Below are 17,720 nucleotides of genomic sequence, written 5' to 3'. Positions count from 1 at the left end.
TGTGGAAAGAACAAAGATGCCCTTCAACGGACAAATGGATAAGGAAGACGTGGTCCATATACACTATGGAGTATTATGCCTCCATCAAAAAGGATGAATACCCAACTTTTGTATCAACATGGACAGGACTGGAAGAGATTATGCTGAGTGAAATAAGTCAAGCAGAGAGAGTCAATTATCATATGGTTTCACTTATTTGTGGAGCATAAGAAATAACATTGAGGACATGGGGAGATGGAGAGGAGAAGGGAGTTGAGGGAAATTGGAGGGGGAGATGAACCATGAGAGACTATGGACTCTGAAAAAACAACCTGAAGGTTAAGAAGGGGTGGAGGGTGGGAGGTTGGGTGAACCTGGTGGTGGGTATTATGGAGGGCACATATTGCATGGAGCACTGGGTGTGGTGCACAATGAATTCTGTTACACTGAAAAGAAATTAAATTTTTAAAAAGCGCTATCTTAAAAAAAAAGAACTTCTGCTTCCCTCCCACCCCATCAAACCTACCATCTTACCTGCTTCTGCTCCTGCTCCTACCTCAGGCCACTCCCTCTCCTTGTGCACTGGATCCCTTCTTTCACCTTCTCAAGAACTTCAACCTTACATTTCTCCTTTCTTTCCACTGCACTATCAGATTTTCCCTCTTTTTTGAATCATTCTATCAACACATAAACATGCTATATATCTCCCATCTTTAAAGAAAAATTTTCCTTAACTCCAGATTCTATTCCAGCAACATACCTCAAATGGGATCCCCCATAAAGGAACTGGCTACACTCACTCTTTACCTCTCATTCACAATTCAACCCATTCCAAACTGCCTGATTCCACTACATACTGAAGCCGCTCTTAGGAAATTCACTAGGCAAGAAAGGATTAACTCAGCAGACTTGGGGTGTTCTAACCCCACACATTCCAAAGAAAGGACTGGTGGGGAGATAATGTCCAAGTCCTTGGAATATCCTGCTTGATAAGAGTATCTGTATAAACGTGGGGTTTGGGTCCAAACCAGATAGTTAGGCTAACAGTGTGCTTTCAGGTGAATGAATACCTGTTTTGTTCACCTACAGTCCTGATAGAGACATGGTATCAGTCTGACCTTGGGTAGGAGCTAAGGTGTAAGTAGTTAAGATTAGTCACACAGGCACTCAATGCCTACAAGACTGACACCCAATAAAAACCCTGTAGTCAGGGCTTCAATGAGTTTCCCTGGTTGGCAATATTTCGTATGTGTTGTCACACATCAATGCCAAGAGACTCAGTCCTATCTATACAACTCCACTAGAAGAAGACAAGAAGCTTATACCTGCTCTCCTAGACTCTGTCCTATGCACCTTTTTTCTTTGCTGACTTTAATCTGTATCCTTTCATTTGAACACACCATAGTCATTAACAGAATGGCTTCCCCGAGTTTTGTGAGTCCATTTAGCAAATCATCAAACCTGAGAATAGTCCCAGGGTCCCCCAGTACAGTCACCAATAACCTCCAGCTTCTAAATTAAACATATAATCCTCTGTTCTCCCTATGGCACCTCTCTTCTCTCCTAAAACATTTCCCTATCAAAGTGTGACACACACTCTGTCTTCCTATAACACTGGCTGCCCCTTCCCAGTCTCTTTTACTGCTTCCTCCCCTTCCACTTGATAATATTAATCAATATTGCTTGTTGCAAAACTAATACTCAAAATAAATATATGAACTCCTAATTTTCCTGGTTGGCAGTCAGTAATGTCAGTCACAGAAGTGAGGAATAATTCCTACCATTGTCCCAAACTTTTAGTCCCCTTTAAGTCCCCACTCCTTTCTTTAATTCTGTATCATCTACTGGGTTCCATGTAGACTTTCTCATCTTCTCATTCCTATGCTTATTCCATTTTTCCTCATCTTCTGTACCTTTCTATGTTTAGGTTTATAAATACCTATAAGACAAACCATTGTTCAACATTTATTGCTGCACTGCATCAATGTACCAACAGCCATGCTAGCAATGGAGATACATACGGCACTTCCTGTCCTCAAGATGCTTTCAGTCTGTTATAGGAGACAAGGAAACCAAGAGTGGCAACAGGGTATGAAGTGTCCTGACCACAACAGCAATGGCTCAGTGTTCTGAATCAACTCTAAGACTCTGACACTCCCAAATCAACACTATAGCACCTAAAGAAGAACTTTTGACTTACCTCCTTATTTCATCAGTTAAGCAAACAATGTGTTCCTGCATTCTGCGCAGCCGAATTTCATGACGCACATCTTTAGCTTGGGGGTTGTAGTTCCTGGCATAAAAGCCCCGCCAATAGGCCTGAAGTTTCGTGGCTGCTTCATTTAATTTCTGAAGGGCAACTTTATCTTGTCCCAAAGCAACAGACGTCTGGGTTAAAACCCCACAGGGAAGTTTCTCTGAAGCTACAGTTTCTCCACTGCCTGGCTGTGTATGGAAGACACTGTGTCCAACTGACTCAGGAAAAGATGTAAGACCACGGGCGTCATCCTTCAAGACAGCACTAATTACTGTTGGCTCCAGACAAGATAAGAGCGCATCTTTCTCATTTACCTCTGCAGTGATGACACTTTCCTTCATTTGAACAGAATTCTCATTTGTAGTCCAAAACGCCTTTTCCTCTTCCTTATTAAAGTCCTGGTTTTCCAGCCCTTTCACAGATTCATCTGCAATACCATCATCTTCTAGGCCCAAGTTAATGCCTTGTAGCCTCAGCTCAACTGTAGGTGATACTGGAGAAAGTCCTGAAGCAACTGGCATAAAAGTGGACTCTGAAGAGAGAAGACTACAGTTTAACTTGTCCTCATCTGTCTGTATGTCTTCCAAGTGCAGGTCATTTCGAGAATATCTTGTAGTGTGTACAGAGACTGGAAAGTTATTCTTAACAGCATATAATTGATCATCGTTACTGTTAATCCCAACCCAAGAATTGACTTGGATGACAGGTTCTAGAAGAATCAACAAAGTATCATTGAAACCACTAAATATTTAAAAAGATTTTTAGTTGTATCTTTGTAATGAAATCTAACCCCTGAAATATAGTACAATATGATAAAATGCTTTGGTGATTTCCTCCAATATGCCTAAAACATCAAACAAAAGACTTTTGTTTTTAATTATATCAATTCTTTTTTTTTTCTTTTTAAAAGATCTTTACTTATTTATTTGACAGAGAGAGCGAGATCACAAGTAGGCAGAGAGGCAGGCAGAGAGAGGGGGGAAGCAGGCTCCCTTCTGAGCAGAGGGCCCGATGCGGGGCTCGATCACAGGACCCTAAGACCAAGACCTGAGCCAAAGGCAGAGGCTTAACCCACTGAGCCACCCAGGCACCCCCAAACCAAAGACTTTTAAGAAAATGAATTCTTGCAATAATCATTAGAATATCAAAGTATCAAGTCAATACAAAAGGCAGCAACTCTCTGAATATTTTTTAAACATTAGAAATAAAGCACAGTGAAGGAAACAATCAACAAAATGGAAAGGCATAGGAAAAGATATTCGCAAATGACATATCTAATAAAGGGTTAGTATCCAAAACATTTAAAGAATTGATATAACTCAACACCCAAAAAACAAATAAGCCGATCAAAAATCAGAAGACATGAACAGACATTTCTCCAAAGAAGACAACACAGATGGCCAACAGACGCATGGAAAGATGCTCAACATCACCCACCATTAGGGAAATGCAAATCCAAACTACAGTGAGATATCACCTCACACCTGTCAGAATGGCTAAAATCAGAAACACAAGAAACAACAACTGAAGGCAAGGATGCGGCGAAAAAGGAACCATTGTGCACCGTTGGCAGGGATGCAAACTGGTGCAGCCACTGTGGAAAATATGATGGAGGTTTCTCAATAAGTTAAAAACAGAACTACCCTATGATCCAGTAATCACACTACTAGATATTTACCCAAAAAACACAAAAACACTAATTCAAAAGGATACATGCACCCCTCTGTTTACTTCAGCATTATTTACAATTGCCAAATTATGGAAGCAGCCCAAGTGTCCATCAATAGATAAATGTTGATAAAGAAGATGTGAGATATTTATACACACACACACACACACACACACACACAATGGATTAACATTCAACCATCATAAGGAATGAAATTTTGCCATCTGCAACAACACGGATGGATCTAGAGAGTACACTGCTAAGTGAAATAAGTTAGTCAGAGAAAGACAAATACCATATACCACTCATAGGTGGAATTTAATAAAAAAAAAACAGATGAGCAAAGAAAAAAAGAGAAAGAGACAAACCAAGAAACAGACTCAACCACAGAAAACAAACTGACGGTTACCAGAGGAGAGGTAGATGGAGGGTGGGTGAAATAGATGATGGAATTAAGGGCACTTATCAAGATGGACATTGAGCAATGTATGGAATTGTTTAATCATTATATTGTACATCTGAAACTAATATAACTCTGCATATTAACTATATTAGAATTAAAATAAAAAACTTAAAAAAATAATTATTATTGGGTGTTGGGGGCAGGTCAGGCCTACGGAATGCTTTGGCCCTGGGCTGTGGGTGAGCGTGGGTGAGCCCCTGAGGTGTGGCCCTCCGTCCTGAGGCAGTACTGGCGGCTCCTGGATGCTCCTCCCTATTTTCTTTCCTTTACCTCATCTTCCCAGTGTGATTTTCTTGAAAAAGCATTTGACAAAGTACAGCATCCTTTCCTGATCAAAACTCTTCAAGCGTAGGGATAGAGGATACATACCTCAATATCATCAAAGCCATCTATGAAAAACCCACCATGAGTATCATTCTCAATGGAGAAAAACTGAGAGCTTTTCCGCTAAGGTCAGGAACACAGCAGGGATGTCCATTATCACCACTGCTATTCAACATAGTACTAGAAGTCCTAGCCTCAGCAATCAGACAACAAAAAGAAATTAAAGGCATCCAAATTGGCAAAGAAGAAGTCAAACTATCACTCTTTGCAGAGGATATGATACTATATGTGGAAAACCCAAAAGACTCCACTCCAAAACTGCTAGAACTGGTACAGGAATTCAGTAAAGTGTCAGGATATAAAATCAATGCACAGAACCCAGTTGCATTTCTTTACGCCAACAAAAAGAAGAAAAAGAAATTAAGGAGTCAATCCCATTGACAAGTGCACCCAAAACCATAATATACGTAAGAATAAATTTAACCGAAGAGGCAAAGAATCTGTACTCAGAAAACTATAAAGTACTCATGAAAGAAACTGAGGAAGACACAAAGAAATGGAAAAATATTCCATGCTCATGGATTGGAAGAACAAATATTGTGAAAATGTCTAGGCTACCTAAAGCAATCTACACATTTAATGCAATCCCTATCAAAATTCCATTGATTTTTTTTCCAAGAAATGGAACAAATTACCCTAAAATTTGTATGGGACCAGAAAAGACCTCAAATAACTAGAGGAATATTGAAAAAGAAAGCCAAAGTTGGGGGCATCACAATTCCAGACTCCAAGCTCTATTACAAAGGAGTCCTCAAGACACTATGGTACTGGCACAAAAACAGACACATTGGTCAATGGAACAGAATAGAAAGCCCAGGGGGAGGAGTCAAGATGGCGGAGAAATAGCAGGCTGAGACTACTTCAGGTAGCGGGAGATCAGCTAGATAGCTTATCTAAAGATTGCAAACACCTACAAATCCAACGGGAGATCGAAGAGAAGAAGAACAGAAATTCTAGAAACAGAAAATCAACCACTTTCTGAAAGGTAGAACTGGCGGAGAAGTGAATCCAAAGCGACGGGAAGATAGACCGCGGGGGGAGGGGCCGGCTCCCGGCAAGCGGCGGAGCAACGGAGCACAAAATCAGGACTTTTAAAAGTCTGTTCCGCTGAGGGACATCACTCCAGAGGCTTAAACGGGGTGAAGCCCACGCGGGGTCAGCATGGCCTCAGGTCCCGCAGGGTCACAGAAGGATCGGGGGTGGCTGAGTGTCGCAGAGCTTGCAGGTATTAGAACGGGGAATCCGGCTACAGAGACAGAGCCGAGGAGTGATTCTCAGCTTGGGGTTACCTTGAACTCGGTCAGCTCGGAGCGCGGCTGGAGGCCAGGGTGACAGGAGTAATTGGGCGCTGTTCTCTGAGGGCGCACAGAGGAGTGGGGCCCTGGGCTCTCGGCTTCTCCAGGCCGGAGACCGGGAGGCCGCCATCTTCATTCCCGTCCTCCGAACTCTACGAAAAGCACTCAGGGAACAAAAGCTCCCGAAAGCAAACCTGAGCGGATTACTCAGCCCGGCCCCTGGTAAGGGCGGTGCAACTCCGACGGGGGCAAAGACACTTGAGAATCACTACAACAGGCCCCTCCCCCAGAAGATCAACAAGAAACCCAGCCAGGACCAAGTTCACCTACCAAGGAGTGCAGTTTCAATACCAAGGAGAGCAGCGGAATTCCAGAGGAGGAGAAAGCAAAGCACGGAACTCATGGCTTTCTCCCCATGGTTCTTTAGCCTTGCAGTTAATTTAATTTTTTTTTCTTTTTCAATTTTTTCTCTCTTCTAATGCTAAATTTTTTTAACTTTTACCCTTTTCTTTTTTAACGTTTTTTAACTAGTTTATCTAATATATATATTTTTTTCCTTCTTATATTTTTTCATTATTGGTTTTCTTTTTTTATTTGTTCCTTTTTTCTTTTTTTTTTTTTTTTCTTTCTGAACCTCTTTTTATCCCCTTCCCCTCCCCCCCTCACGATTTGGGATCTCTTCTGATTTGGCTAAAGCATATTTTCCTGGGGTTGTTGCCACCCTTTTAGTATTTTACTTGCTCCTTCATATACTCTAATCTGGACAAAATGACAAGGCGGAAAAATACACCACAAGAAAAAGAACAAGAGGCAGTACCAAAGGCTAGGGACCTAATCAATACAGACATTGGTAATATGTCAGATCTAGAGTTCAGAATGACGATTCTCAAGGTTCTAGCTGGGCTCGAAAAAGGCATGGAAGATATTAGAGAAACCCTCTCGGGAGATATAAAAGCCCTTTCTGGAGAAATAAAAGAACTAAAATCTAATCAAGTTGAAATAAAAAAAGCTATTAATGAGGTGCAATCAAAAATGGAGGCTCTCACTGCTAGGATAAATGAGGCAGAAGAAAGAATTAGCGATATAGAAGACCAAATGACAGAGAATAAAGAAGCTGAGCAAAAGAGGGACAAACAGCTACTGGACCACGAGGGCAGAATTCGAGAGATAAGTGACACCATAAGACGAAACAACATTAGAATAATTGGGATTCCAGAAAAAGAAGAAAGAGAGAGGGGAGCAGAAGGTATATTGGAGAGAATTATTGGAGAGAATTTCCCCAATATGGCAAAGGGAACAAGCATCAAAATCCAGGAGGTTCAGAGAATCCCCCTCAAAATCAATAAGAATAGGTCCACACCCCGTCACCTAACAGTAATATTTACAGGTCTTAGTGACAAAGAGAAAATCCTGAAAGCAGCCCGGGAAAAGAAGTCTGTAACATACAATGGTAAAAATAGATTGGCAGCAGACTTATCCACAGAGACCTGGCAGGCCAGAAAGAGCTGGCATGATATATTCAGAGTACTAAACGAGAAAAACATGCAGCCAAGAGTACTATATCCAGCTAGGCTATCATTGAAAATAAAGGAGAGATTAAAAGCTTCCAGGACAAACAAAAACTGAAAGAATTTGCAAACACCAAGCCAGCTCTACAGGAAATATTGAAAGGGGTCCTCTAAGCAAAGAGAGAGCCTAAAAGTAGTAGATCAGAAAGGAACAGAAACAATATACAATAACAGTCACCTTACAGGCAATACAACGACACTAAATTCATATCCCTCAATAGTTACCTTGAATGTTAATGGGCTAAATGCCCCAATCAAAAGACACAGGGTATCAGAATGGATAAAAAAACAAAACCCATCCATATGTTGCCTACAAGAAACTCATTTTAAACCCGAAGACACCTTCAGATTTAAAGTGAGGGGGTGGAAAAGAATTTACCATGCTAATGGACATCAGAAGAAAGCAGGAGTGGAAATCCTTATATCAGATCAATTAGATTTTAAGCCAAAGACTATAATAAGAGATGAGGAAGGACACTATATCATACTCAAAGGATCTGTCCAACAAGAAGATCTAACAATTGTAAATATCTATGCCGCTAACGTGGGAGCAGCCAACTATATAAACCAATTAATAACAAAATCAAAGAAACACATCAATAATCATACAATAATAGTAGGGGACTTTAACACTCCCCTCACTGAAATGGACAGATCATCCAAGCAAAAGATCAACAAGGAAATAAAGGCCTTAAATGACACACTGGACCAGATGGATATCACAGATATATTCAGAACATTTCATCCCAAAGCAACAGAATACACATTCTTCTCTAGTGCCCATGGAACATTCTCCAGAATAGATCACATCCTCGGTCCTAAATCAGGTCTCAACCGGTATCAAAAGATTGGGATCATTCCCTGCATATTTTCAGACCACAATGCTCTGAAGCTAGAACTCAATCACAAGAGGAAATTTGGAAAGAACCCAAATACATGGAGACTAAACAGCATCCTTCTAAAGAATGAATGGGTCAACTAGGAAATTAAAGAAGAATTGAAAAAAGTCATGGAAACAAATGATAATGAAAATACAACGGTTCAAAATCTGTGGGACACAAAAAAGGCAGTCCTGAGAGGAAAATATATAGCGGTACAAGCCTTTCTCAAGAAACAAGAAGGTCTCAGGTACACAACCTAACCCTACACCTAAAGGAGCTGGAGAAAGAACAAGAAAGAAACCCTAAACCCAGCAGGAGAAGAGAAATCATAAAGATCAGAGCAGAAATCAATGAAATAGAAACCAAAAAAACAATAGAACAAATCAACGAAACTAGGAGCTGGTTCTTTGAAAGAATTAATAAGATTGATAAACCCCTGGCCAGACTTATCAAAAAGAAAAGAGGAAGGACCCAAATAAATAAAATCATGAATGAAAGAGGAGAGATCACACGAACACCAAAGAAATACAGACAATTATAAGAACATATTATGAGCAACTCTACGCCAACAAATTTGACAATCTGGAAGAAATGGATGCATTCCTAGAGACATATAAACTACCACAACTGAACCAGGAAGAAATAGAAAGCCTGAACAGACCCATAACCAGGAAGGAGATTGAAACAGTCATCCAAAATCTCCAAACAAACAAAAGCCCAGGGCCAGACGGCTTCCCGGGGGAATTCTACCAAACGTTTAAAGAAGAACTAATTCCTATTCTCCTGAAACTGTTCCAAAAAATAGAAATGGAAGGAAAACTTCCAAACTCATTTTATGAGGCATCACCTTGATCCCAAAACCAGGCAAGGATCCCATCAAAAAAGAGAACTACAGACCAATATCCTTGATGAACACAGATGCAAAAATTCTCACCAAAATACTAGCCAATAGGATTCAACAGTACATTAAAAGGATTATTCACCACGACCAAGTGGGATTTATTCCAGGGCTGCAAGGTTGGTTCAACATCCGCAAATCAATCAATGTGATACAACACATTAATAAAAGAAAGAACAGGAACCATATGATACTCTCCATAGATGCTGAAAAAGCATTTGACAAAGTACAGCATCCCTTCCTGATCAAAACTCTTCAAAGTGTAGGGATAGAGGGCACATACCTCAATATTATCAAAGCCATCTATGAAAAACCCATCGCAAATATCATTCTCAATGGAGAAAAACTGAAAGCTTTTCCTCTAAGGTCAGGAACGCGGCAGGGATGTCCGTTATCACCACCGCTATTCAACATAGTACTAGAAGTCCTAGCCTCAGCAATCAGACAACAAAAGGAAATTAAAGGCATCCAAATCGGCAAAGAAGAAGTCAAACTATCACTCTTTGCAGAGGATATGATACTATATGTGGAAAACCCAAAAGACTCCATTCCAAAACTGCTAGAATTGGTACAGGAATTCAGTAAAGTGTCAGGATATAAAATCAATGCACAGAAATCAGTCGTGTTTCTCTACACCAACAACAAGACAGAAGAAAGAGAAATTAAGGAGTCAATCCCATTGACAATTGCACCCAAAACTGTAAGATACCTAGGAATAAACCTAACCAAAGAAACTAAGAATCTATACACAGAAAACTATAAAGTACTAATGAAAGAAATTGAGGAAGACACAAAGAAATGGAAAAATGTTCCATGCTCCTGGATTGGAAGAATAAATATTGTGAAAATGTCTATGCTACCTAAAGCAATCTACACATTTAATGCAATTCCTATCAAAGTACCATCCATTTTTTTCAAAGAAATGGAACAAATAATTCTAAAATTTATATGGAACCAGAAAAGACCTCGAATAGCCAAAGGAATATTGAAAAAGAAAGCCAAAGTTGGTGGCATCACAATTCCGGACTTCAAGCTCTATTACAACGCTGTCATCATCAAGACAGCATGGTACTGGCACAAAAACAGACACATAGATCAATGGAACAGAATAGAGAGCCCAGAAATAGACCCTCAACTCTATGGTCAACTAATCTTCGACAAAGCAGGAAAGAATGTCCAATGGAAAAAGGACAGCCTCTTCAATAAATGGTGTTGGGAAAATTGGATAGCCACATGCAGAAAAATGAAATTGGATCATATCCTTATACCACACACGAAAATAGACTCAAAAGGGATGAAGGACCTCAATGTGAGAAAGGAATCCATCAAAATCCTTGAGGAGAACACAAGCAGCAACCTCTTCGACCTCAGCCACAGCAACATCTTCCTAGGAACATCGCCAAAGGCAAGGGAAGCAAGGGCAAAAATGAACTATTGGGATTTTATCAAGATCAAAAGCTTTTGCACAGCAAAGGAAACAGTTAACAAAACCAAAAGACAACTCACAGAATGGGAGAAGATATTTGCAAACGACATATCAGATAAAGGGCTAGTGTCCAGAATCTATAAAGAACTTAGCCAACTCAACACCCAAAGAACAAATAATCCAATCAAGAAATGGGCAGAGGACATGAACAGACATTTCTGCAAAGAAGACATCCAGATGGCCAACAGACACATGAAAAAGTGCTCCATATCACTCGGCATCAGGGAAATACAAATCAAAACCACAATGAGATACCACCTCACACCAGTCAGAATGGCTAAAATTAACAAGTCAGGAAATGACAGATGCTGGCAAGGATGCAGAGAAAGGGGAACCCTCCTACACTGTTGGTGGGAATGCAAGCTGGTGCAACAACTCTGGAAAACAGCATAATGGTTCCTCAAAATGTTGAAAATAGAGCTACCCTATGACCCAGCAATTGCACTGCTGGCTATTTACCCTAAAGATACAAAAGTAGTGATCCGAAGGGGCACGTGCACCCCAATGTTTATAGCAGCAATGTCTACAATAGCCAAACTATGGAAAGAACCTAGATGTCCATCAACAGATGAATGGATAAAGAAGATGTGGTATATATACACAACGGAATACTATGCAGCCATCAAAAGAAATGAAATCTTGCCATTTGCGACGACGTGGATGGAACTAGAGGGTATCATGCTTAGAGAAATAAGTCAATCGGAGAAAGACAACTATCATATGATCTCCCTGATATGAGGGAGAGGAGATACAACATGGGGGGTAAGGGGGTAGGAGAAGAGTAAATGAAGCAAGATGGGATTGGGAGGGAGATAAACCATAAGTGACTCGTAATCTCACAAAACAAACTGAGGGTTGCTGGGGGGAGGAGGTTTGGGAGGGGGGGGTGGAGTTATGGACATTGGGGAGGGTATGTGCCATGGTGAGTGCTGTGAAGTGTGTAAACCTGGCGATTCACAGACCTGTACCCCGGGTTAAAAAATATATTATATGTTTATAAAAAATAAAATTAAAAAAAAAAAAAAAGAATAGAGAGCCCAGAAATAGACCCTCATCTCTATGGTCAACTAATCTTCGACAAAGCAGGAAAGAATGTCCAATGGAAAAAAGACAGTCTCTTCAACAAATGATGTTGGAAAAATTGGACAGCCACAAGCAGAAAAATGAAACTTGACCATTTCCTTACACCACACACGAAAATAGACTCAAAATGGATGAAGGACCTCAACGTGAGAAAGGAATCCATCAAAATCCTTGAGGAGAACACAGGCAGCAGCCTCTTCGACCTCAGCCGCAGTAACTTCTTTCTAGGAATATCGCCAAAGGCAAGGGAAGCAAGGGCAAAAATGAACTATTGGGACTTTGTCAAGATCAGAAGCTTTTGCACAGCAAAGGAAACAGTTAACAAAACCAAAAGACAACTCACAGAATGGGAGAAGATATTTGCAAACGACATATCAGATAAAGGGCTAGTATCCAAAATCTATAAAGAGCTTATCAAACTCAACACCCAAAGAACAAATAATCCAATCAAGAAATGAGCAGAGGACATGAACAGACATTTCTGCAAAGAAGACATCCAGATGGCCAACAGACACATGAAAAAGTGCTCCACATCACTCGGCATCAGGGAAATACAAATCAAAACCATAATAAGATACTACCTCACACCAGTTAGAATGGCTAAATTAACAAGTCAGGAAATGACAGATGCTGGCAAGGATGCAGAGAAAGGGGAACCCTCCTATACTCTTGGTGGGAATGCAAGCTGGTGCAACGACTCTGGAAAACAGCATGGTGGTTCCTCAAAAAGTTGAAAATAGAGCTACCCTAGGACCCAGCAATTGCACTACTGGGTATTTACGCTAAAGATACAAATGTAGTGATCCAAAGGGGCATGTGCACCCGAATGTTTATAGCAGCGATGTCCACAATAGCCAAACTATGGAAAGAACCTAGATGTCCATCAACAGATGAATGGATAAAGAAGATGTGGTAATATATATACAATGGAATACTATGCAGCCATCAAAAGAAATGAAATCTTGCCATTTGTGATGATGCGAATGGAACTACAGGGTATTATGCTTAGTGAAATAAGTCAATCAGAGAAAGACAATTATCATATGATCTCCCTGATATGAGGAAGAGGCAATGTGGGGAGATTGGGAGGTAGGAAAAGAATAAATGAAACAAGATGGGATCAGGAGGGAGACAAACCATAAGAGACTCTTAATCTCACAAAACAAACTGAGGGTTGCCGGCAGGAGGGGGGTAGGGAGAGAGTGGTAGAGTTATGGACATTGGGGAAGGTATGTGCTATGAAGTATGTAAACCTGGCGATTCCCAGACCTGTACCCCTGGGGCTAATAATACATTATATGTTAATTTTTTTTAATCTCAAAAAAAAATTATTATTGTGACAAAAATAATAAAAATTAATACTTTAAAATATAGTAATTTTACATGTGTGTATGTATATATACATACATATAATATAAGACCTAAATGTTCACTTAAGTCAACAAACAAAAAATTATGAAAATATGTATTTATTTCCATTTTATGGTACTGAACAGATGGAACAACTTGGAGAAAAAGGACCATAGATCGATCAATTTCATACCGCTTTCCTGGACTATCTGGCCATCTTGAACAGGGCTTGAATGCTCAGGTACAAGGGGTGCTTTTGTTTCAACAGGAGCAAGAGAGGCTAGCTCTTCACTTTGGCTTTGGTTCATCAATTGTCTCTGGTGAAACCTAAAAATTAGTAACATCTGATGTGACTTAACACAAACCACAAAAAGAAAGTTTTCCTGCTTCTTACATAATCCTGTCAAAGAGGTCGAGATTTAAGTTTTCAAAGTAGGTATCTTTTATCACCACCAAATTACAAAGTGAAGTTTGAAAGTATTGGATAGAAAGGTTAAATCACAATCACATAGACAGCCTCATAGTCACACACATGCACAAACACTCAAAGGCAGGCTCTCTGATAAAGAAGTGACTAGTACATGCTTCTAGCTTCACTTCTTAATGTTAGTATTAAAGAACCCATATGAAACACCTACGTTAAAGGACAAATATATTTTTAAAAAACCCCAGTCTCCACACTGCTCGGCTCTCCCCACTCAGGAAATGACTAACAACGCACCTGCTGTAGAGCAGGCTGGACGGCACTGCACGGTTTAGTTCCCCTGCAGGACTGCTGCAGTGACAAGGAGCCTGAGTGCCCAGAAATGTGGGTCACAGCTCTTGCCCCAGTCCTACTAACCATGCAGGAAAGACTGAGAGATATTTCCACTTGTGAATTATCAGGTGCTACAAATAAAGGGGCTTACCTCTGTTTGCTCAGAATCTTCTCTAGTTTGGCATCCTCTGCAGTTTGAAGACCCAGTGTGGAAGTTAGAGGACAGACAGTAGCCAGATACTGCACAAGCTGGATATGCTGGCCTGGACGATATGCTCTCCCCTTGCCTTGACTGTAGAGCCATTCAGCTTTCAAACTGGAAGTGGGGAACAAACAATAGATGATATGACAGCAGCACAGATACATTTTGAAGCAACAATGATCTTCCTTCTTAACTTACAGCATCACTCGATGATTTTCATAAATAAAATTCAGTTAAGTTTTTTTGTTTTTTTTCTTTTCTTAATCTTTCCTTCTGGTTCACTCCCTTTACTCTTGTAATGTTTTGAATCTCTGTTCTCGCTTAGGGGCACTTCCACAGAGTTGCACTCACAGCTCCAAATATCTTTAAAATTATTTTCAAAGAAGCAATGAGTATTCCCTCTATTCACCATCAAACTAAAGTACGTAAATATATCAATTACATTTAAATCCATTAATTCATAATGACAGTTAAAAAAAAAAAAAAGCTAATTGGTCTCAGCTAGAGGATGCCAGTGAACCATCAACTCATTACTTTTAAAAACTGGTTCAATAAAGAATAAGAATTCAATATCAATAATTCTATCTTTCCTATACAATCCATACCAGGAAGGACCAAATAGTTACTCCATAGAGGTATTCCAGCTAATAAAATGAATGGATTAAAATCTCACCATTTCTCTTGGAACACTGAAAAAATAAAATTAAGTTAAAAAACTTAAAAATTTAAAAAATAAAATCTCACCATTTTGAAGCTCTCAGTGAATGAATTAATAGTTTTAGCCATTGATCATTAATAGCTACTAATAACATGAAGGACAACCAAACACTGTGTATCTGTGTGTGTGTGTGTGCGTGTGTGTCTTGACAGAACCCAAAAGTGGTCCTCTCCACTAAAAAGCCTAAATCTGATGAAACCTCCACATCCTCCTACCAATTTACAGGAAATATAAGAAGGGACACAGGGATTTAGTCAGCAAAATAGGTACAGTGGGAAACTCTACAGGACATATAATCTCATTTTTTTCAACAACAACCAAAAAAGAGAAAAGAAAGCAAAGAAAATGAAAGAGAAGAAACCTATAAATTAACAGAGATGTAAAAGCATCATCTTGGACACCCAGCCAAGCTCTGTGTGATCTTACCACAAGCACATGAGAACCACCGAATACGCATGGCCAACCCATGGAGCATTCAGTAACAAATCAAAGTTTTAAGTCACTAAAAAAGCAAGAAATTTAAAAGATACATCAACCAAATCCAATGGGGAGCCTTATTTGGATCCTGTTTCCAAAAAACCATTTAAAAACTGCATTTATGAGGACTTTTAGAAACATAAGCACTGAACTAATAATACCAGATGTTACTAAGGAATTGTGAAATTTTTGAGATGTGATAATAGTATTGTAGTTATTTCATTAAGAGCCTTTATCCTTTATTTATTTATTTATTTATTTATTTATTTATTTGGTTTGGTTTGGTTTTTTGTTGTTGTTGTTGTTGTTTTTAGTGGGGAAGCAGGATCCCTGCCCAGCAGAGAGCCCGATGCAGGGCTCAATCCCAGGACCCTGGGATCACGACCTGTGCCAAAGGCAGAGGCTCTAACCCACTAAGCCACCCAGGCACCCCAGTATTTTATTTATTTATTTAACAGAGAGAGAGAGAGAGAGAGCACATGCAGGGGGAGCAGCAGAGGGAGAGGGAGAAGCAGCAGAAGCAGAGGGAGAGAGAGAGAGCGCACATGCAGGGGGAGAGCTCAGGGAGAGCTGAGCAGGGAGCCCAATGCGGGACTCAATCCCAGGACCCTGGTATCATGACTTGAGCCGAAAGCAGAAGCTTAACCATCTGAGCCACCCAGGTGCCCCCAGAGCCTTCATCTTTTAGAGATATATGCTGAAATATTCACAGTTGAAATTACATGTACTTTGAGATTTGCTTGAAAATAATATAGGAGAACAGGGAATGGATAAAGGTATAGACGACAAGGTTGGCTGTGAGCTGTCAACTGTTGAAGGTGGATGATGGACTCATGGGAGGTCATTATACTGCTGTTTACTTTTACATATTTATTTTAATTTTTTTAATTAACATACCATTGCTTCAATTTCACCACTTTTTTTTAATTTTTTTAAGGATTTTATTTATTTATTTGACAGAGAGAGAGAGAGATCACAAGTCAGCAGAGCAGGAGGCAGGAGGTGAGGAAGCAGGCTCCCTGCTAAGCAGAGAGCCTGATGCGGGGCTCCAGCCCAGGACCCTGAGATCATGACCTGAGCTGAAGGCAGAGGCTTAACCCACTGAGCCACCCAGGCACCCATTCACTTTCACCATTCTTAAATCTACCCCTCAACCTAAAGTTGAGGTTGGATCATTTTGGTATGGTTTATTGTTATAGCATTAACTTGGCATTAAATAGTTTCGAAATCACTTTCAATCCACAACCACTTACTTGGACCTTGATATTAAGGTATCCACATCATACAAACTATACAGTCCAAAACTGTCAAGCCACCCAAGTTCTATTATAGACTGAAATGAAACTGGCCTTTGATAACTGGTTAAATCATGCAAAAGAGTCATGGTGCAAATAAAATAAAATGAGATTAGTTTTCTGTGATTTGCCATCATCACAAGAAAGGAAAAGCTGTTTTCTAACAATGAGATATGAGGTATGCCTAACTGATTAACTGAACTCATAGAATCCTAATCTTAGTCTAAAGATAAAAATTTTATTCTACCTAATAAAAGTAATTCAAAGTATTTCTTCCACGAATGAGTCTATGTATTAAATAAAGATCAGGGCACCTGGGTGGCTCAGCTAAGCATCCAACTCTTGATTTCAGCTCAGGGTCATGGGATCAAGCCCTGAGTCAGGCTATGCACTGGGCATAGAGCCTGCTCTCTCCCTCTCCCTGTACACCTCCCTCTACCTGCACTCACTGGCTTTGATGCTCTCTTAAAAAAAAAAAAAAAAAAAAAAATCACTCAGAATGTGGATATCTGCTCTAAATTTCTGTAAGTTCTTCTACCAAGCAAATGGCTTGTTGAACAATGTTCCCAAAAAAGATCCATGCGAGTAAAGGATAATCACCAACTTTAATGTTAGCCAGCAAGCAAAATTTCCAAGTTATAGATCGTTTGTAGTTGGGAAGGAAAGAAAAGCGAAAATAAGGAGAGGAACAAAGTTCTGACTTGAATATTCAGTTTTAAGTGTGTGAGGAAAATCACAATCTGCAGAGCATCAACTACTGTAACATCTGTTTCTTTTGCTTATCATTCATCAATAAACATAACATTACACAAGTTTATTAATCCATAAAATATTCTCCTAGGATAAAACAATCTCCTTGCCCATTAAAACATCATTGATAATTCAAAGAAAAAATTAAAATTCATTCAGCTCTAACATATTAATTTCAAACCACTGGAATATGATTCTTCTCTTGAAA

General features: G+C 39.8%; 1 protein-coding gene across 1 annotated transcript in view; it reads right to left on the bottom strand.

Moving 5' to 3' along the window:
- The window catches only part of CEP97 (centrosomal protein 97), a 35,294-nt gene that overhangs the window by 6,398 nt on the left and 11,176 nt on the right, over positions 1-17,720 (bottom strand). Inside the window, exons 7-9 of the mRNA XM_032852080.1 lie at positions 14,222-14,386; positions 13,507-13,640; positions 2,180-2,945 (exon numbers count right to left, since the gene is read on the bottom strand). Coding sequence (XP_032707971.1) covers positions 2,180-2,945; positions 13,507-13,640; positions 14,222-14,386 — 1,065 coding nt within the window. The remainder of the gene's footprint in view (positions 1-2,179; positions 2,946-13,506; positions 13,641-14,221; positions 14,387-17,720) is intronic.

Source organism: Lontra canadensis, unplaced genomic scaffold (assembly GCF_010015895.1).
Source record: "Lontra canadensis isolate GAN:19392208 unplaced genomic scaffold, GSC_riverotter_1.0 scaffold6, whole genome shotgun sequence".
Classification (NCBI taxonomy): Eukaryota; Metazoa; Chordata; class Mammalia; order Carnivora; family Mustelidae; genus Lontra; species Lontra canadensis.
The sequence above is the reverse complement of the archived record's forward strand: the minus strand, read 5'-3'. Positions and strand labels throughout refer to the sequence as shown.